Raw genomic sequence first — 23,497 nt, forward strand, 5'->3', positions numbered from 1 at the left:
AGTTTGGCAGTCGGAGGGAGGATTTTTGGTCTTGCCGAAAGCCTTGGTTATACTGAAATGTATCGTCTAGGATAACAAAGTGAGATCAAAGGGTTGCCCCCCCTTTATCCCTCAAGGTAGAAAGGTAAAAAAGAATAGGCTTGTGGGATAAGAAAATAAAAAGGAAGATGGTTCCTTCTTGTCCCACGAAGCAAAGGTGATCATTCAAGAGGTCGCACGAGATAAGGCCAGAAGGGGCAGTCTGTTATCTTGCATTAGTGAAAAGGTACATCAAATGGTCATATAGGATAAGGCCGGTAAAGCCAGAAGGGGAGGTTTCTTATCCCGCAGCGGTTTGAAAAGCATGACAAAAGGTCACGAGGGCTAACATAACAACAAAGCAAAGGCTCTCTCGTTATCTCGCAAGGCCAATAAGCACATTAGAAGGATGTTGCGGGATAAGAGAACAACAAAGCGGATGGTCTCCCCCTTATCCCCCAGGGCGAGAAAGAACAGTAGAACCTCATGCAGGGTAAGAAATAAGTGAGTAGGGCGCTTCCCCTTATCCCGCAGGGGATCTAAAGGATTCAAGGAGACCATGCAAGATAAGCGAACAATGACGCCAATGTGGTCCTTAGTTATCCCTTACCAAATAGAACAATATGAGGATGGTCGTGTAGGGTAAGATACAACAACGACATATACAAGTGAGCCCGACCTGCCACATGGCATAGTGCGGTTGTGGATTTTCACTTAATGGCCTGATCAGACGACCATGTTTTAAAGCTCAATTGAGATTTTCAGGGGTCTATGAGGAGAGATCTCGCACATCCATCTTTGCTCGAATCTCTTAGATTGACAACCATTTTTTGAACCCGCAGTAATGTTAGCATTCAGATCCTCTATGTAGGGTGGTTGTGGACTCGATGGTCGAGACAATCTTTTTCTTGGTCGGTGCCCCAAATCCAATCCGATCTCACTCAAATGCCAGAGGACTTTGCCGTAACTCCATACATGACTCTGCAAGTAGATTTCCGATGCCGCCCATGCCTCTTCAATGCAGATTGAAGAGTTTTGTGTCTACAAATGCCATCCAGTGCATCTGCGCAGAGATTTTCCTCCTTCCGTGCAAGGATTTTATTTCTTCAGAGGCAAAGGATGCCCTCAGAAGCTGTATTTGCACACCATCAATCCTTGATCTGATCTTCTTCTCCTCCTTTGATTTTTTTTGTAAGCTAACCCTACCCAGGGTTAGGGTTTCTAGCTCTAGCTCGATCAGAGTTATGTCTGAACTATAAAGGAAATCTTGTACCTTGTTATAAGGATCCTCTCTTCTTTTCTTCTGCATAAAACTTATGTTTTTCTCTATATTTGTAAAGTTTTACCTTGCCCTCCATTAATGAAATTAGTCTTCTTGCCTCTATTTGGTTTTAGCAATTTGTGTAGTGTTATCTTCTTGCTTGAATGCGTTCTTATTTGTTTTCTTTAGTTGCAGGTGATTGTGTTGATCCCTCTGTGGATGTTGACTGTGAACTATCTCAGTTCCTTTCTTCATCCTATAGAATTTTGACCTTCACCCTTATTTAGGAGACTAATTAGGATTTAATATTGTGCATTCCTAGAGTAGTTCTATTAATGTTTTGTGCAGACATAGGCAGGGAGATCATCAGTTTCAGTTTGGGTGCAAACCCCTTTTCCCTTCTTTCAACAACCCTTCTCTCTCTCCCTTTTCCTTGTCAGATATTAGATTAGGATTTTCATGTGTTGGGTTGGTCCAACACTTTGCATCAGATTGGAAAGGAAGTTGACCTTCTTTAGAGACTCAACCTCACTTTTGTAAGCCCCACACTTGGGAGGCTATTTCAATGTTTCACAAAGTTGATTACCAAGGTTTCTTGGGTCATCAAGGGTCCAAACTTTTGTGACAATAGATCATCTATTTAAACTTTCAAAACTCCTTCAAAATGACAGAGCCATCATCCCTCCCTATGAATCTTTTTTTTTGAATCTTTGTCACCTATTAGTTGAGTGGATCAACCCATTTCCCATCAGCATCAAATTTTTAATAATATCCAAATCATTAGAATTCACTACAACTAAAAGATCACACTTAACCGAAATGGTCTCCTAGTGCCTGCTAACAATCTTTCTCCACAAGTAATTGCTTCCTATGTGAGATTCCTAAAAAAAATTATGATTCGTTTCCAACTAAATGTTTCAGATGATGAGAGTAGGGAAAATATCCTAAGAAACCTAAAGGAAAGAGGTCTTGGTTGGTAGTCTACCAACCCTCTCCCAAAACTCAACAAGTGAGTTAGCATGAACACAAGCATGATTCCATGCTTCCCACCATTGATGCCAAACCTATCTTGAATACTATCACTAAAAGAAGAGATGATAAATATACTCCCCACTGTTGTTACACAAAATACAGATGGAAGGGCCCTAGAAACGACATTTGTGTAAATTCTCCTAGGTGAGACACTTATTTTGGATCACCAACCAAATGAAAAAATTACACTTAGGCGAAGATAATCTATTCCAAACCTGCTTCCACCAAGAAACATCCTCTGTACCACGCAACTACCTATCCAATTCTAAATATCTAGAAGCAACTTAGAACTTTTCTTTCGGATTTGGGCCCAAAGCAAGAATATCTGCCTGTTTCAGAGAATTGCAAGGTCTTCCAACTAAACTCATAGCCAATTCTAGATGATCTTCCATGGTATCCCCCAACAACCACATCTGAGGGTCCTTCTAGTAAGTCACCTCAATTTCACCCTTAACTGTAACAATGGTCATAATGTTATAAAGAGCCCGAAGATGAGGGAATTCATGGATGACTAGGGGATGACCTGTTGGTTCCCAAATCAACAGATCCCCAAACCCTAAAGATTTAGCCACTTTCTTATCCATAGGTTCAAGGTTGGATTTGGTCAACAAACAAGATTCAGTCACAAGACTAAAATCTCCTTCACTTCTGGCTTTGCGAGACCAAGGTGGGTATACCTAAGTAATGCCTAAATGACTTTCAACTTCCAACACTCAAGGCATCGCAAGTTTCAACAGATATCCCAATGTGTATATGCCACAAAAAGTGTATGAATCTTCAAATTTAGCTACAATCCTGGCTTCTAAACTCTCACTCAGCATTTGGGATGGATTTCTACACTAAATCTACTCCTAAAACAGAAAAGAAATAACAGAACGTAAAATAGACCTTAAGAGAATGGATTGGTTCTGAAAAATTGGAGAAAACCCCATTATTAGTGCCTTCATTAGGGCAGCAGAGTCAAGTTACAACCAATAGACATGAAACCCAAATAGACAAATCTATAACTAGTGAATTCTCAGTATTGATGCATTACATCAATACCCCCTATTACAGTTCTATTGCAACCATTCTTACATATCCTACATGCACACAACATTTCATTATCCTATCATAAGTGTTTTAATCTCTTCCTTGAAGAGAAGAAAGAGACAAGACAAACAACTTAGCTTCCAGGGACAAAACAAAGGATCCTTGATCATTTATTTCATAAATCAGTGAGATTAAATGATGGAGGCAGTTACAATAAAAAATTTAAGACTTGTACGCATTTTGGTTATTCAATATTTGAAATGGCAAAATGGCTACAGACCGAAAACAAAACTCTAGCTTACTCCTAATCTTTGACTGTACATGGAAGCCCCTACCTCCATGATTACATTAAGAATCATCAGAATCAGACCCCAAAATCAGAACCCATCTCACTGGCCCTGAATTCCCTTTTATAATAGCAAGGGAGAAAAACAAGCTACATGCCAGATGAGACACATGTCACAATTACATGAGACTACAATAAGCCCTAAGACATCAATCCTTGTAAATTACACGCAATTTGCATGCATTAAATGTGAGCAGATGTAATGGTAGCCTTTGGAGCCATGAGCCTACAACCACCCTGAGCAATCTTCTCGAGCCTTCAATAAATTTGCCCCACTTGCTGATCATCTTTCATCATAGATTTCATCTTCTTTCATATCTCGGGTTGATCATCTGAGTCTAGATTACTATATTAACTAATCTTCACCTACCCCTGTCCTTACATCTTGTCGACTGAAAACCCTTGACGTGCTCTGTTAATCCTATGAGGATCTGGCTAATATTGAGAGGGGGGGGGGGGGTGAATCAGTATTAAGACCAATTGTAACTTTAAACCCAAAATCAAACTTATATCAGATCTGAAACCATTTACCAAATATCTCAACTTCTTTAATCAGATCTAACAACCTCTTTATCTTATTTTCTTAACACATTAATCAAATCAATTACCACATTTACCAATAATTTCACCTCCAAAGCAATCATATAGATTTCATCATTTACCAACTCTATATCCTCATCAATCATATCAAAAAACTTTCTCTACCAACACATATCAGTACCGGTAACCTCTGATAAACTTCTGATAAAACATCATAACTGGTGTCTCAGAAATAATGCATGAAATGAAACATAAACAAGAACATCACATGAAAAACATTCCACACACGAAAACCATAAGTTTTTGACGTAGAAACCTAAATAGGGAAAAAACATGGTGGGAGTTGGCACCCACAAATATTTGTATTCTTTTGAAGTACGCCCTATTAGGAGCTTACAATACTCCCGGTTAGGAGCAGACCCTATTAGGAGTCACCCGATTAAGGGATTTTCCTAGCAACCCGATTATGAGCTTGATGATCAGTTAGGATCAACCTTGTGAGAGGATTTAACACTCTTTTGAGAGTTGCCCTATTAGAAGACTTAAATGTTTAAGGCCTGTTAGGACCTACCCGGTTAAGGGATTTAACCTGCTGCAAGTGTTAGGGAACAACATTGAAAGAATGATTTGTTACTTGCACTTCTCTGCTTGCTTGATCAGATCCAGTTATACTCAACATTCTGCAACTCTCAAGAAAATCTCACACTTCACTTGGATGGCTTAACACATTCTTTAAGACCACCGACATCATAAACATCAACTATGTCATCCTAAATAGCCATCTCAACTAGGTCGGCCACAAAACCCTAATTACATCATGAATTTACAATTTAAATCACAAGAGATTATCACAGATCGATATACAGATCATTACAACAAATTACAATGCAATATCAACCGTTGGTTGATCGTAACCCATCACGAAAAATCCGATTTGTACCAAAGTCAAACCCTCAAAACACTCTATTAAGCGTTTCGTTGATTCCCAAGAAATTCTTCCTTGAATCACACCAAAAAACAATTAAATCATTCACACGGGTTGTTTCATGTTACCACCTTTATGTAGACTTGTCGTTGATCATCGTCATAACATAAATCATTACTGGTTTGATGATTTCTTCACCGGGCTTAAACCCTACTAAAACCTTAGCAAAACTACATCAGAAATTTGAAACATGCCTTTCGGTAATCTTCACAAGTTCTGGTTCCAGTCAGATACACCTTTCCATGATACAAGTTCACCATCCAAACCTCAAATCACCAATCATCGCCGATCGTCGGATTCAATTAAAACATCTCCGCTTTATCGATTAAAGTCCTATTTCACAGACATTAGTTCTTTGTCGGTAATCCATATCTTCCGATAAACCAAATCACTAAGATGACAAAACAAAACATCAAGAACATTAATTGACATCAGTTTTCATCAATGACAACACAAATAACTGATCATGTCATCTATTCACGAAATCTCAATCTCTTCATCTCAAAGAGACTTCTATCCTTTACTGGTGCAGTCATCAGTCTTCAACTGCATCACCTGCATTTGTATCAGTTATGCCAAATGCCAACAATCTCCCCCTTTGGCATTTATGGAAACACTAATCAGATATACAATCAAAGTAACATCATCATCTGCAACTTGGTTGCCGGTATCACAACATCTGTCGGTTCTCCTCCTTTTGCCATCTCCCCTTTAACCAATGCTTCTCTCAATCTGATCTTCAACTTCCATATCTTATTTCTTTTCTTCTCCCATATCCGCCATATCTGATGATTTATTTTCTTCTCCCTGTTTGAGAACAATGCCAAAGATGTGAATGCATCACTTGTCGTCAATTCTGCTACCGCCTCTTCCATCATCTCCGCTACTCAAATCAGAAAAATTATAACAGATCTTTAAATTAGAACTTTACATCAGACTTTCTCCCCTCTTCCATCATCTCCGCTACTCAAATCAGAAAAAATTATAACAGAGCATTAAATCAAAACTTTACATCAGACTTGCTCTCCCAAAGGAGTAGCTTGCACCTTCATCAATCCTTAGTGAAAAATAAACATGAAATCCACAAGATTGATGGATCTACATCATTTAGGTTCTTCCGGTGTAGGGGTCTAACCCCTAGTTTACCTCTAAGAAACTCAAAGGTAGCCTTTGGTAAGGGCTTAGTAAAGATATCAACTAACTGATCTTTACTCTTCACATATTCTGTCTTCACCTTTTTCTCTGGAATTCTTTCCCTTGGGAAATGATACTTCAATTCAATGTGCTTGGTTCTAGAATGAAGTACAGGATTCTTAGAAATGTTTATTGCACTTGTATTATCACAATAAATAGTCACTGGTTCAAACATATCTATCTTGAATCCTTCTAGCACATGTCTCATCCATATTGTCTGCGTGCAATTCATGGATACAACTACATACTCTGCTTCAACTGTAGATTGAGAAACACATGTTTGTTTCTTGCTCGCCCATGCCACTAATCTTCCTCCAAGTAGAAAAGCTCCACCGGTTGTGCTTTTCCCATCATCCACATTACCTGCCCAATCAACATAAGTAAAGACATCCAAAGTAAAATCTCCTTTATAGGGATACCATAAACCATAGTCTAATGTGCCTTTGAGATACCGAAAAATTCTCTTCACAACCACCATGTGACTCTCCTTAGGCTCTTTTTGAAATCTAGCCACTAATCCAACAACATGAGCAATGTCTGGTCTTCTATGGACAACATAGTGTAGCTTGCCAATCATAGATCTGTACTCCTTTTCACTAACAATAGGGGAATCGTCTTCTTTGACAACTTGCAGCCTCTCACCATCAGTGTTCCTACTGGTTTGCAGTCGTCCATTTTGAAAGTCTTCAACACCTCTTTGATATACTTGGTCTGACAAATAAAAATACCACCATCCATTTGTTGGACCTGCAATCCAATAAAGAACTTTATTTCACTGATTAGAGTCATTTCAAATTCCTTTTTCATTATATTAGCAAAGTCCATACACATCTCATCATTTCCACCAAAAATTATGTCATCTACAAACAATTCTGATATCAGCATCTTGTCTCCATCGGCCTTCAAATAAATGTTGTTGTCCTCATCGGTACGTTGGAATCCAATTTTGATCAAATGTGCATGTAATCTCTCATACCATGCTCTCGGTGCCTGCTTTAGACCATATAGTGCTTTGTGCAATTTACATACCATGTCCTTATCATCGGTCAAGGAAAATCCATCCGACTGTTCAATGTATACTTCTTCTTCTAGAATCCCATTTAGAAAGGCTGATCTGACATCCATTTGGTAAACTTTGAATCCCTTATATGCAACAAATGCCAACAACATCCTTACTCCTTCTAATCTAGCAACATGTACATATTTTTCACCATAATCCTCACCTCCCTCTTGAGCATACCCTTTGTAGACTAACCTTGCCCTGTTTCTTACAATTCTTCCTTCTTCATCCAATTTATTCTTAAAGACCCATTTTGTTCCAATTAGATTTTTATCCTTCGGTCTGTGAACAAGTGACCATGTCTAATACTTCTCAATTTGATCTAATTCTTCATTAATTGCATTCACCCAATCATCATCCTTTAGTGCTTCCTTAACTGTTTTGGGTTCTATTGTAGATATCAAACATGAGTTCTCTCGGATCTTTCTCCTGGTTTGCACACTTGCATTCTTATCACCAATTATATGCTCTTGTGAATGGTTCAGTTTGACATATCTAGGTATTGCCTATGTCGGTTCTGCATCTTCTGCATCAAGTTCTTCATCCTCATCCTCCCTGTCATCGCGTACCGGTTGAGCATCCAATTATTCATTTGTCGGTTCTTCATTATTCTTTGCCTCTAATTAAATGATCACAAACTTTTCCTCATTATCATCCTTTTCAGGTTCGGATCTGCTTGTACCTTCAGACTTATATCATCAACTTTTACATTAGCACTTTCAACAATTTTCTTAGTCCTCTTATTGTAACATTTATATGCCTTACTCTTAGAAGAGTAACCAAGAAAAATTCCTTCATCAAATTTGCATCAAATTTCTCAGTGTAGTTATCTCTCTTAATAAAACATTGACTGCCAATTTTTTTGAAATAACTTATAAAGGGGTTTTTCCATACCATAGCTCATAGAGTGTCTTATTGTTCCCTCCCTTTACCAGTACCTGGTTTAAAGTGTATATAGTAGTATTGATCGCTTCTCTCCAAAACATTTTGGATACATTACCCTGCAATAACATGGTTCTTGCAGCTTCAACTGTTGTTTTGTTCATCCTTTCTGCTATGCCATTTTGTTGTGGTGTCCTCGGAGCAGACATCTGACTCTTTATACCTCGTTCATCACAATACTTAACAAATTCATCAGATGTGAATTCACCTCCTCGGTATGATCTTAAACACTTCAAGTTCTTACCAATTTCCTTCTCAACCAGAGCTTTAAATGATTTAAATTTACTAAATGCTTCCGATTTCTCTCTCAAAAATGTCACCCACATAATTTTAGAATAGTCATCGGTGAAGATCATGAAATACCTATCACCGTAATAACTTTTTGTTCTCATAGGGCCACATAGATCAATATGTACCAAATCTAAAACATTCTTCGAAATACAATTCTTGCTCTTGAAAGAAATAGAGGACATCTTACCGATTTGACAATCTTTGCATATCACACTATCCAGTTTAACAAGTTTGGGTAATCCTCTTACAACACTTGACTTGCTTATCTTAACGAAATTATTTAAATTAACATGACAACATCTTTTATGCCACAACCAACTGTCTTCCATTCTTGCAACCAGACAATTATTATTATTACTATTCAAATGGAACAAGTTACCTCTAGTTTGCTTCCCGATAGCAATCAGTTCACCATTACCTCCAAGAATTCTGCAGACTCCACTTTTAAACTCAAGCAAATAACCTTTATCATTGAGTTGGCTAACACTTAAAATATTATGCTTAAGACCATCAACCCAAAACACATCATCAACATTACTCTTCCATTTAGAGAAATTGAACCTTTACCTTCCACCATGCAAGGAGAGTTATTTCCAAATCTAACAACACCTTCATCAAATTCATTAAGGGTTATGAACTTACTTTTATCTCTGGTCATGTGGTGTGAGAAACCACTATCTATAATCCATTCATCACTATTCTCCATATGAGATACTAGTGCCTTTCATTAGACAGTTCCTCCTTCGGCTACAAACACAATTTCTTCATTATCATCTTCTTCTTCCGATTCCTCATCGGTCACACCTTCATCTACTGCAACATAACAATGTTTCTTGCCCTTTCCTTTGAATCTTCTAAACTTCTCTTTCTTATTGGTGTTAGGGTAGTTAGCAGCAATATGACCAATTTTACTACAAGAGAAACACTTCAAAGGTAGCTTTCCTTTATACTTACCAGTGCCTCTTGGAATATCTTTGCTAGCAGTGCCTCAAGTTCCATCACTTGATCTTCATTGTCTTCATTTCCTTGGTTAATTCCATGACTTGTCCTGCACTCATGATTTTGACATATATCTTTTCCTTTTCTAGCAGATGAACCGGTAACAAAAGTTTTAGAGGCAGATTCAGTAGATTTTGTCACACTATTGTCAAAACTATTTAACTCAAAAGCTGTAAGCTTACCAATCAATGAATCAACAGTTACCTTATCCTTTGAAATAGATCTAAGTTCTTGAATTGTCGAAATTCTTATAGCATACTGAGGTTGAAGAGTTCTGAGCATTTTACTTGCTAGAGCATCATCTTCTATTTTACCTCCAACAATCTTTATGCCACTAACAACTTCTTTGATTCTCTGACCATACTGTGCAATATTTTCTCCTCCAAGCATTTTCATGTCATTGAGCTTTCCTCTCAAGCTTTCCTCTTTGGCTCTTTGAACATGCTCATCTCCTCCATAGATTGTCTCTAACTTTTCCCAAACCTCACCTACAATTTCCAATCCTTGAATATCAATATATTCTGAATCCGATAAAGTACTTACAATAGCTTCTAGGGCTTGCATGTTATCTTGCTGCTCTTTGAGTTCATTCGGTGTCAAGGGAGCAGTAGTAGGAGCAATATATGTTGTTTCAACTTGCTTCCAATATTGTGCACCAAGACCTTTGATGTAGATCTTCATTTTGTCTTTCCAGATCTTGTAGTTATCATTGTTGAACTTAGGACCCTCTTTCTTCATCATCTTGACTTCCTCAAAATCTTTTCCTCAAGCAGTTAAGCTTTCTGCACACAAATGACCAAGGCTCTAATACCAATTGTTAATCCTATGAGGATCTGGTTAATACTGAGAGGGGGGGCGGGGGTGAATCGGTATTAAGACCAATTGTAACTTTAAACCTAAAATCAAAATTATATCAGATTTGAAACCATTTAACAAATATATCAACTTCTTTAATCAGATCTAACAACCTCTTTATAAGATTTACTTAACACATTAATCAAATCAATTACCACATTTACCAATACTTTCACCACCAAAGAAATCATATAGATTTGATCATTTACCAACTCTATATCCTCACCAATCAGATCAAAACACTTTCTCTACCAACACATATCAGTACTGGTAACCTCTGATAAACTTTTGATAAAACATTATAACCGGTGTCTCAAAAATAATGCATGAAACGAAACATAAACAAGAACATCACATGAAAAATATTCCACACATGAACACCATAAGTTTTTGATGTGGAAACCCAAATAGGGAAAAACCACGGTGGGAGTTGGCACCCACAAATATTTGTACTCTTTTGAAGTATGCCATGTTAGGAGCTTACAATACGCCCGGTTAGGAGAAGACCCTGTTAGGAGTCACCCGGTTAAGGGATTTGCCTAGCAGCTCGGTTAGGAGCTTGATGATCTGTTAGGATCAACCTCGTGAGAGGATTTAACACTCTTTTGAGAGCTTCCCTGTTAGGGGACTTAAATGTTTAAGGCTTGTTAGGACCTACCTGGTTAAGGGATTTAACCTACTGCAACTATTAGGGAGCAACAATGAAAGAATGATATGCTACTTCCACTTCTCTGCTTGCTTGATCAGATCCATTTATACTCAACACTATGCAACTCTCAGACAGATCTCACACTTCACTTGGATGGCTTAACACATTCTCTAAGACCACCGACATCATAAATATCAACTGTGTCATCCTAAATAGCCATCTCAACTAGGTCGACCACAAAACCCTAATTACATCATGAATTTACAATTCAAATCATAAAAGATCATCACAGATTGATATATAGATCATTACAAAAAATTACAATGCAAAATCAACCGTTGGTTGATCGTAACCCATCACGAAAATCCGATCTGTACCAAAGTCAAACCCTCAAAACACTCTACTAAGCATTTCACTGATTCCCAAGAAATTCTTCCTTGAATATCGTCAAAACAACAATTAAATCATTGACACGGGTTGTGCCATGTTACCACCTTTATGTAGACTTGTCGTCGATCACCGTCATAACATAAATCATTACCGGTTTGATGATTTCTTCACCGGTCTTAAACCCTACTAAAACCTTAGCAAAACTTCATCATAAATTTGAAACACGCCTTCCAGTAATCTTCACAAGTTCCGATTTCGTTCAGATACACCTTTCCATGATACAAGTTCACCATCCAAACCTCAAATCACCAATCATCGCCGATCGTCAGATTCAATTAAAACATCTTTGCTTTACCAGTTAAAGTCTTATTTCACAGACTTTAGTTCCTTGCTGGTAAACCATGTCTTCCGGTAAACCAAATCACTAAGATGAGAAAACAAAACATTAGGAAAATCAGTTGACATCATTTGCCATCAATGACAACACAAATAACTGATCATGTCATCTATTCACGAAATCTCAATCTCTTCATCACAAATAGACTTCTATCCTTTACCGGTGTAGTCATCAGTCTTCAACTGCATCACCTACATCTATATCAGTTATGCCAAATGCCAACATGCTCAAGGTCATGAAATCTGATCAACTGAAGATCATGCAACCCTCTAGAACTGCACACTCAATTCTCTATCAGTTTTCAATTAAATGCAACCCCCCTCGTTGTTGGTCTCATCACTACAATATGATCCAATTTGGCAGCAAACCTCTATCTGTAATGTGTCGACAAAACAATTATATCGACAACGTCTGTCCCTTCGATAGGTAGAAATGTGACTCAATCAGCACATGCCACATCTTCAAAATCTTTCCATCTATCCTCTGGTCAACCTTCATCAACTTACCTATGTGGACAACTAGACCATCGAGCTACAAGTAGGCATGTTTCTGCAAGTTGACTAACACGCGCGTTATGTACTCTCAACATCAATCCTTCTGTGAGATGGTGGGATACCTACCTTTCACCATTGTTTTGACTCCCGCAAAGTCTTCTCTCTTTAGTTTTTCTGGCCGTGGGATAGCGTTGAAGCTTATGTTCTTCCTTCTTTGGTGTGCCACATCACCATTAGATTGCTTGCACATGAGGTGTGGGGTGGTGGGGACACCTTTCTCCTCCTATGTTTGCTCAGCCTACATCATCCTTTTGCTGCCTATGCCCAAGCCACGGGGTGGCAGGGAGAACTCTTCCACCTTTCTTACCATTTACCCCACAAACTGGTGATAACCCTTCATTGGCTAGACATAAACCTAAGTCACACTAAAAATAGATTGTTTTGGTGTAACTCACATGGGTCAACATCAGGGATTTTCAGCTATACTAAAACCTCAAGTTACACTAAAAAGAAACCATATCACCATAACTCAAATTGTCACATCGACCTGCGACATTGCGGAGTTAAGTTGGTCACGCATCTCCGTTTAGTCGTGCATCTTTATCTTGGCATTGGACCCACATCTTCATTACGTGGCTCTAAATCCATATGTTCATGCTCTCATTGGCTTAAATATATGGCATGACCTCACGTGGGACCACCATGCCAAGTAAGCTATCGGGGTTGCGACATTAAGCTCTATGAGAAAGTTTCATTAATTGCGCAATCACGTGTTAACCCAGGTCATTGATCTTCCACAAATGGATTTCTAGTTACTCCACTTAAGAGACTGGGCAGTGGGCCCACCTCATCCACATGTCCATTGGGTGTCTGTTTATTGGTCACCTAGGTTATGACTTGTTCAAGTGGGATCCTCCTTCTCAATTGCCATCCACCACTTTTGATGTGACAGTAAACATGTCACATTGAAAACTCCATGTCGCTATATCTCCATAGTTCTATATATGCAGGAAATCATCTTGATGCAAGGACAAGTTTGGCTGAAAAGAAGAACCATATTGTCATGACTTGTCTCCCGTCACACCAAAGAGAACATATTGATGTAACACAAGAGGGCGACCAAAGGCGAAATAAGTCTTGTTGAAAGGCAAGGTCATGGCGTAAAGACCTATGCTGCCACATTACCTCGAGCCCCACAAGAACTCAAAGATCCAATTCATGGCCACCACATAGACACTACCGAGCTAAGAACAAGAGGGCCCACACAACCACAACTCACTCTAAATGAACCAACACATGTTTACCACTTGGACATCTACAGAAACTCGGCCAATGTGGGCTCGACTATCAAGGGTCGGAGGCCGATCAAAACTTTGCTTGAAAACAAAAACACTTCCTCTATTCCATCTGGATGCGATAGGCCGATAAGGGGTCAGTCTTGCTGACAGACACTGTCACACTGAAAACCGTCATCCACATGGACTTAAACATTTTACATCCTACAACACATGTGCAGTTAACACAACGTGTTATCCTACACAAGGGATTTTGAGTGTCCTTAGCAAAATTTTGAACCCGAGTCCTCAAAGTTATGCAAAATTTTTTAGGTCCCAACACCACCATCCAAAGAAAGATCCAAAAAAGGTCATATTTGATGAGTTTATCCCCTCCTTTAAGGGTCTCTCAAATCAATGATTCCTTCCCCACCAAGCTGCAATGAGGCACATCAGACTCACTAACCTCCCAAAGGTACTTATGAGTAAGGATTTTGGCCCAAAATTGATCCTGATAGGTGCATCACCTCTAGTATAACTTAGTAAATAAGGCTTGACTAACCATCCTAGTTGACTGGAGCCCAAGACCACCTTCTTGGTTTGGCCTACACATAGAATCCAAGTGAACCAAGCTCCACTTGGAGGATAGAAGATTACTAGACCATAGAAACTGCCAGGAAAGCGCATCAAAATATTTGATAAACTAGAAGTAGACACTTGAACAAAGAATTTGTATAAGGGCATAGCCTGCATCAATGCGTTCAAAAGAGTCACCTTGCTAGTAGTGGAAAGCCATCTATAGGTCCAATGATTGACCTTCTTGCAAAATTTGTCCAATATCTCCTTTCAAAACCCTCTCTGATGGACTCCCCACCCAAGAGGGATCCCAAGATAAACCACAGGGAGGGAACCAATTTAAAATCAAAGAATATGAGCAATTCTAGTTTGGATAAGACAAGGAGTATTAAAGAAAAGGATAGTTGACTTGTTCTCATTAATTTTTTGTCCTAAGGCATCCAAATTAATCAGTATCCAAAGTTCTCTTGAAGTTATTATCTTTAGTAATTCTAGCCACACTCATTACTGTAGTATCATCCACAAGCTGGAGGTGGAAAATAGGAGGTAGACTATCCGACCATCGCCGACCATGTATGAGTCCATGTGAACCTGAGAATGGATAAATCTATCGAGTCTCTCAACCATGATGATGAATAAACAAGAGGATAGAGGGTCTCCCTGCCTAAGGCCCCTTGAAGCACCAAATAGCTTAGACAACTCACTATTCATCAAAATAGAAAATGAGGTAGAGGAAACACAACTCATGATCCAATCAACCAATTTTACACTGAAGCCAAAACCCAATAAGATCCTTTAAAGGAAAGTCCATTTAACTCTATCATAAACTTTTACCTTGTCAAGTTTAATGAACATGGTCTTTCGCAACAATCACAATACCATAAAAAATCTACCTACCAACAACAAACCCCCCTTGTTTCGTAGAGATCAAACCATTGAGACACAACTTCAATCTATCCACAATCAGTTTAGTGGCAATTTTATAGACAACGTTGCAAAGGGCAATGGGTTCAAATTGGCCAATATTTTTTACACCCACTTTTTTATGAATGAGAGCAAGAAAAGTGGATTTCAATTCTCTCAGCATTTTCTTGCTTCTATTAGACTCATGAACCACCTCTAACAAATTGAATTTAATGATCTCGCAAAATTCTTGAAAAAAATTCAATAGAAAAACGATTTGGGATTCGGGCTTTGCCTTTTTTCATATGAAACATAACATCCTCAATTTCCAAAAGCCTGATAGGCTAGATGAGAGCTTCATTCATCTTTGAGGAAACCATGGATGGGATGCATGCCACAATAGATCTTTCCTCTTCATGAGTTGGGGGAGAGTCCTTTGTAAATAAAGCATGAAAATACTCAGAGACTTCTTGGGAAATATCTCCTTTGGAGGAGAGTTCCACACCTTCTGAGGTTACAAGAGAAGTGATGAGATTGTCATTCTATCTAACCTTAACCAAATTATGAATGAAAGCCATATTTCTATCCCCCTCCTAGAGCCAGTCAATACATCATTCTATCTAACCTTAACCAAATTATGAATGAAAGCCATATTTCTATCACCCTCCTAGAACCAGTCAATACAAGATTTTTGCTTCCAAAAAATCTCCTCACGAAGCTACCAATCCTTCAAATCTTCAATAGCTAATGTCTCCTCCCTTTGTAGATCCAAGGTAAGCCCCTGATCATGAATAAGATGAGTAATACTATCTAACTGGGCTTGAGCATTCATTTTATTAGAGTGGAGATTGCCAAAACATTGCTTATTCCATCGTTTGACCTTATATTGACATATTGCAATCTTTTGACCAAAGAGTACATTGCCCTACCATTTGTAGGTATCCCTTCATACCACCAGGTAGACATCAAATCCTAGAGAGATTGATCACACAACCAGATAAGTTGGAATGTGAAAGAAGGATTCTTTGATGCTCTGAAGGTATCTGCTGAGAGTTTGATCAACCAATGAGCCGAGCCTCTCCAATCCAATATCTCAAAGCTTGTAAAGCAATTGATTGCCCATCCAGAAGAAGGAAACCAAGAATCAATCAAGCCTTTTAGAAATTACCTCCTCACCACACCGTCTGTTATTCCAAGTGAAGATACCATTATTTGGTTTCACATCAATATCATTCAGAAGATCCATATTAGCATTAAGGAGGAGAGCACAAGGGTCAAGTTGGGCTACACCCCCTATTTTTCTTCTAGGCTACAAACTACTTTGGAATTCCCTGCCAGGATACAAGGAAGAAAGGGTGCGAAAGATCGAACATATCTAATGTGTTCCCACAATTGAGTCTTACCCAACAAATCAATAGGAGAATAGACATTAGTAAAAAGACAAATTTCTCTTGCCTCTAGACTAGAAGCAATTAGAGTGATAGAAAAGCGACACGAAATCCACCAGAGGGGGACCACCTTTCTTGGATACCAGAAATAAGCCATCCTACCTGAATTACCCTGGTCTCCAATGCACTAATAGGAGACCAAATTCTAGGAGCTCTATCTAGCATACCATCCACAGTTAATTGAGTCTCTTGGATAAAGACAATATCCGAAGAATGAGTAGCAACCAAATCTTGAACAACCTTTTTTATAGGGGCGTTGTACATACCCCTCACATTCTAAGATAACACAATCACTTATGAGACTGGGAGAGATGCAAGTCAGTGGTTTTCACTAACCCAGATTTTACCAATGTATCACTAGTCAATTTAATCTTTTCTTGGCTTGTTTGATGACTAGTCTTCAAAGGTTTCTCTGGAGGCCCTTTCTTTAAAGATTTTTGCTGCAAGCATAGCCCATGAGAAGCCTTATCATTCTTCCTTTAGAAGGACCTTGTTGTTGGGGTAGAGGCTTGATTAACAACTATAACACCTTCCTTTGGTATCCTCTTCCCATTACAGTTCAACTCATTAGGGGGTTGTGGAGGCAAGTCCGAGTCCCTCTACACTTCCCGGTGGTTCACTAAAGGTGGGATAGAATCATTACTCTCCCCAATTGCTTTTACATCTTTTCCCATAACCTTAGCCCATGAGGATAGTTCCATAGGATTACCTTCCTCCTGAATCAAATCATCTAACACATCAAACTGATTAAAGTTCTCATCATTCTATCTGTCTCTCAGAGTCCTCTTCTGACCTTTTCCCCTATTACGAGGCTTTACAAGTATAAAACTATATTTATCCGTAGGCTCTATTTGCATTAGATCCGTCCCATTATCCATCTTTGGAACAAGTTTGGAAGGGCCATTAGGTACCACCATTGACTTATTAAAATGAGGGCATTTCCTTTGTAAATGCACATACTCATGACATACTCTGCATTTGAAAGGTATTGTTTCATAGTCCAATTATTGGACCCAAGAAGAAGCTCCTAGACATATTTCAATCAAATTTGGCAAAGGGTTCTTTAAATTGGTTTCAACACATATATGTGCATAAGAAATTACCTTTCGATCTCATGTTTAAGATGCAAATCCAACAGGTTTTTTGAGCAAAATAGCGACCAATTGAAGGATATCACTTCTCCAAAATCCTAGCGAAAGTCAAGGAAGACGTACCCACATGGGAACTCGCAAGGGAAGCTCCTCATCAGAATTAAACCCCACATGCCATGGTTTAATGAACAACTCGAATTGATTGAAAAAATATGAACCTCCTTCAACAACTTTAATCTAATTTGTCATGCATGAAAAAATAACTAGAAAATAACTGTTTGCAGCTACCAAGATCTTCATTTCTCCTTCTAGGTTCCAAACCATCCGAGCCTAGGACTCTAAAACTGGCATAGAAAGGCGCAATCGCATAAACTTACAAATAAGGGTGTGATTGCTCCAATAAGCAACATCCTTCGAGATTGTTTTTGGTTGAATCACCAAAACCAAGCAATTCGATCTCCTTTCCAAGCACCAATTAACCTTCTTGATCTTAGAAACACCTTTGGACATTTCACCTTTTGAGGGTTTGGACTGAAATTCAACATCACTTGCATGCAATGATGGATAAGGATTGGAGGCAATGGGAATACCACATCCCTAAAAACACCCTATTCTACCATAAGGAGAGGGGAAGAAAGGGCTTACTCCTAACAAGCCAAGGAAATAAAGCCCTCGACAAGCTTCTTTAATCTAAACAATCTCTAGCTACCAACTCTTTGCACCACCAATCACTCATAACAACCACAAGTTGCACCCACATGCAAAAACCAAGACATAACCACAACAAAAAATGAAACCTTGACACATGGCTTCCCACGAACCAACCTCTACAAAAACCCTTACACTTCGCCTTCCCCCAACACCCTACTCACACTACCCCACCCCATTCGCAAACACCTCATTGTTATGCACGAATCAAGATCGACTATGGTTTCCCCTAACCGGCCACGAGAAACAGCCCTTGCAACAACTCCATCCCTATATCCATTTCAAGTTCCTATTCACCAACTACTAAATTTCAAAGATTAGTTATATATATATCTATATATATTATAACTCATATTAAGGTCACAATAATAAATAAATAGGACCATGAAATTTAATTATTTTGTAGGGATTGTGCGGTTTGATTTTGTCAACGCCTTGATATGTTAGGCTTCACGATCTTACAATTACGGATAATTTGAGGCAATTAGTCAACGCCTATTTGATCATGTAATCTCATAGGGAACAGATACACGACGCCGGGTGGAGAAATGAGGGTTCACACGATCGACACAATAAAGGTAGAGCCCACAATGGTGGAATGGCAGTGATTATTGGGTGTGCAAGATCAGAAATTGGTATAATACCAGTGGGGTCCTTACCCTGAGAGAACCCGGCGCTAATTGCGAAAGAATAAAGCTAAAGAGTCGCAGACAACATGAATGTGGGCGCAAATCCCAAATCCCGGGCATTAGCGGCCCGCGAACCTCGGTTGACGGAAGAAGTTGGTCGTTTAGGCGGACTACATACGGCAAGCGCGGAGATATCTATACTGTTAAGGGCTTGTGGAGATCTCTGTGCTGCAAAGATGGAGATGGGTGGATTCCTTCAACGCCATTATAAGCTGTTGCTCTTTGTTTTGCTCATACAATGGACTTGGCCTTCTCTTGAACCAGCATGTGTGAACGGATTTTACAGCAGCAGATATGGGCGGAGAGGTCCGTTTGGAAGTCGTTACATTATTGTGGATAGCGAGGGACGAGGGCATTTCGGGAGTGTCCAGGCAGCTGTCGATTCTGTCAGACATGGCAACAGAGAGCGGGTTACAATAGAAATTAGACCCGGTTCTTACACGTTAGTATGTTTTTCTCTGCTTTGTTTAGTTCTTTAATCGTCTGATTGAGATCGAATATGATGCAGAAATGGTTTGGAAGTTTTAAATCTGTTGTTAATGCAGAGAGAAGGTGGTTGTTCCCCAATCGAAGCCATATATCACGTTGCAAGGCTGGGGAAAGGAACGTACGGTTATTGAATGGCATAACAAAGCCAGTGATGTTGGGCCAGATGGGCAGGAGCTTCACACTTATAATACAGCTTCGGTTACTGTCCTGGCTAACCATTTTTCTGCTAGGAACATTACTTTCAAGGTATTCACAAAAAAGAACTTTTCAGGATTGAAATGTGATGAGTATGCTTTGATTTCCTAGGCCTAGAAAACAGAACTTGTAGGAACTAGAATTCATATGGGCTACTTTGCAATGTGGAATATCATAGGTTGGAGTTTGATCATTGAATTGAGTGTGGTTTAAAAATGTGTTTTTAGAATTCTGCTCCGGCGCCATTACCAGGAATGGAAGGATGGCAGGCGGCATCTTTCCGCATATCAGGAGACAAAGCTTACTTCCTTGGTTGTGCATTCATTGGCGCTCAAGACACTCTCTGCGACGATGCAGGCCGCCATTTCTTCAGAGAATGTTATATTGAAGGCTCTATCGATTTCATCTTCGGCGACGGCCAATCTCTCTATTATGTACATATTTAATGCTTTGAAAACTAATAAAATCAAAACTTAGAATGTGCGGTTTAAACTAAAATGTAACTTGCACTGCACTCACCTTCCTCACATTCTTTTCTCCTCCATCTCCATTTCCTAACTGCAATGAATTTGTGGTAACCTTCACAGAAAAGTGAGCTGCATTCAGTGGCCCAAGTGTTCGGATCTGTGGCAGCTCAGGACAGGCGGAGGCCATACGAAAGAACAGGGTTCTCATTTGTGCACTGTAAAGTAACTGGAAGAGGGCCCCTCTATCTGGGGCGCGCCATGGGTCAATACTCCCGTATTGTTTACGCTTATTCATACTTCGAGGACATCATAGCCGGGTGGGACGATTGGGACCACCAGACCAGTAAAGACGGGTAGCAATCTATTTTCTTGCCACTTGCTTTTTCTCCATTTGGGTATGACTTTAACTAATTGAATCTTTTGCAGGGTATTCTTCGGGATGTATAGATGCTATGGACCGGGTGCTCGAGCTGCCCGTCGTACTTCGTGGGCTCATGAACTGACACCATCGCAGGCCAAGCCATTCCTTATGAAGAGCTTTGTAAATGGGTGGCATTGGATACCGGAGAATTTTGATTAGTGGGTGTGGGACTGTTGTTAGTCTGTCTCCCACTATCTATAGAAAATAAAGTAAACCACCGATTTCAAAAGCGGATTGTTGAATTTTTCTCTGTAACTTTTCTGGAGTTTAACGCCCATGACTTGACAAAATGAATAGACCGTTAATTTTCCCTTTGATGTTGAAACGACCTTAAGGTTCTCTTTAGCGGCTCTCTTTTGTGGGATTAGAATCCCAAGCAGCAAGCAAAGTTTTATTTTATCTTATTGGATTGAAAAATATATATATTATCATAGCTTTTTGGGACTTGTTTTGGACGAGTCGAAAGGATTTTATAATCAATGATTTACTATGGTTTTGAAAATGGAGTAGTAATTTAAGTAGGTTTGATCTTTTGGAAATTATATTAGATGGTTTATAAGATGCCATTTTTTTAAAGGTTTTGTAAATGAATTAACAAGTTGAGTGGATTTAATTTTGAGAAGAATACCATGGTTAAGTAAAGTAGTAGTGGGATGAATGACCTCCTAGAAAGTCCTTTTGGTTCATTCATGCACAAGGATCACCAAAATGGACCAAGTGTTAGTTGGACATTTCATGGTCATGAGAAAAGTGGCTCATGTGAAGTACTACTCATGAAATATGGATCAATGGATTTGATTTAAAAACAACATAATTGGATCCTAATAAAAACATCATAACTTGTGACACTACTAGAGTTTGAAGAGGTAAAATAATTAGTACATTGCGATTTATTTTTATGTTAAGGAGGCATCCAATATAAAAGGCTAGCACAATAACTATAATGTGTTGACTATTGACACTAATTGGTTAGTGTACACACATATAAATCATCTTTGCATTTTACCTAATTTTTGTCATCAATCCAATATTGCTTTCAACACTAATTAATTAAATAAATTGTCCATTCAAATCATCAAATCAATCATAATCATCCATCTCTAATTACCAAACAATTAAATAAAAAAATTAATCTAAATCATTGAAATCCTAAACGAAATTCATGTTAAATCTTAGCCATCAATTCAATCAACTAAATCTCAGTTATCCATTTCCAACTACCATCTATCCAAATCTAAATCAACTTTAAATCTTAACCTTAAACAAATCAATCTCAATCTTTTGTCCACTAGCTATTCAAATTAAAAAATTCGCTCATTTAATCATAACCATTCATTTTATGGGCTGGGGGTCTAGCTCGATTGGCGATCGCTTCCAGTAGTGGAGCACGAGGTCACGAGCTCTAGTCTCCCCCCAACCCACGTGGTACTGGAGGATGTGTCGCACTAGCGTCGCTGGTCATGTTAAAAAGTTTATCCAACACACTATAGTTTATAGGGGGTGCTATACCCGATTCCTGCAATCTAAAAAAAAAAAAAACCATTCATTTCATATAAATCCCAACCCTCCCTTCCTAAAAATACCCGATCTATAATTTTTTTTTTCTCTTTAATTAAATTATGAAAAGAATGTAAAGGAGCATGTACATTCTATCATATTGAGGGCTCCGGAGAGAAACTTAAAATTCAAGCAATCACAATCACAAGCACGTCCAAACATCCTAGATTTGCAATGGTATGTAATGTTTAATTTTAATTTTGAATTCATCGTTTCTCAGTCAAAGGTAGTGACACGATTCAAAGTGGGATTAAATTTTCTTTTGATTCCTTACTTTTCACTTTATTTTCTTTTTATTTTATATTCTAACACACCTAGTGGTACTTGAGTACAAAGCAATTTTTGTGTTTGCAAGCCTATTTGATATTATTTATAGGTTTTCGACCTCCCAATATATGTTTTTCTATGGAACGACACATTTTTCACCTATGTTAGTACATGTATGTTTCCTACCTGCATCCTTCCCTTCACACAATATATTCATCCAATTGAACACACACACTAGCTCTATGAAATTTATGTTTCTAGTAAAACTAATCCCCTTCTATCAAATTTTGTAGATTCACAAAGCCTCATGCATGTGTAAGGCACATGGTGTTTTTTAACCTGAATAACACTTTTTTTCTATTTTCAAATTATTTTTACTCATTTTAGTTTTATATAAATGGATATGAGAAATGAAAAGAGCAAAAAAAAAGAAAAAATGGGAAATGGCTATCTATCTATCATGGTGCATCATGTCATTTATGGTTAGATGCTACATAATTAAAGTTTTCTCTTTCTATCGATGAGGATTGTTTGCAGCTTGTTTCAAATGAATAACGGTAGTCTTCATTGATGAGAAGTCAAAACTTCAGTTATGTAACATCCAACTATTAATAATATGATAAGTACTGTTAATTGAATAGTTGTTTCCTCAAAAATAGAGATCCATGGAGACCCATGCATCTGATCAGTCTTAAACCACACACACTAAGCAAAATATTAAGCCTACAGAATGTCAGTCAACTCTACATATACCACTTTTGAACCTAAAAATCAAACTTTAATATATGTGATCTAAACAATCCACATGCATCCGTCTCAACATGGGTCCATCAAGACCTGCCACAATCTAGCATTGAAGAAGTAACAGGTTCCATTCTCACTCATGAAATAATACGATGCGGCATTTCAGCCTGTACAAACTGACGT

At 38.6% G+C, this 23,497-nt stretch overlaps 1 protein-coding gene across 1 annotated transcript; it reads left to right on the top strand.

Annotated features, from left to right (window-relative positions):
• Positions 1–19,185: 19,185 nt before the first annotated feature.
• LOC131073019 (probable pectinesterase 68) lies at positions 19,186–21,192 on the top strand. Its single transcript, XM_058009358.2, has 5 exons — positions 19,186–19,616; positions 19,720–19,909; positions 20,086–20,292; positions 20,446–20,678; positions 20,752–21,192. The coding sequence occupies exons 1-5, from the start codon at positions 19,201–19,203 to the stop codon at positions 20,903–20,905; spliced, it is 1,200 nt and encodes a 399-aa protein (XP_057865341.1). The 5' UTR covers positions 19,186–19,200; the 3' UTR covers positions 20,906–21,192.
• The last annotated feature ends 2,305 nt before the right edge of the window (positions 21,193–23,497 follow it).

The sequence above is a fragment of the Cryptomeria japonica genome, chromosome 6, assembly GCF_030272615.1.
Source record: "Cryptomeria japonica chromosome 6, Sugi_1.0, whole genome shotgun sequence".
In the NCBI taxonomy this organism is placed as follows: Eukaryota; Viridiplantae; Streptophyta; class Pinopsida; order Cupressales; family Cupressaceae; genus Cryptomeria; species Cryptomeria japonica.

Excerpts from the sequence above, each read along its gene's own strand:
- LOC131073019 (XM_058009358.2), top strand. The coding sequence starts at position 19,201 with ATGAATGTGGGCGCAAATCCCAAATCCCGGGCATTAGCGGCCCGCGAA. Across the intron at positions 19,910-20,085 it reads CTAGGAACATTACTTTCAAG|AATTCTGCTCCGGCGCCATT; the intron begins GTATTCACAAAA and ends ATGTGTTTTTAG. Across the intron at positions 20,293-20,445 it reads ACGGCCAATCTCTCTATTAT|AAAAGTGAGCTGCATTCAGT; the intron begins GTACATATTTAA and ends TAACCTTCACAG.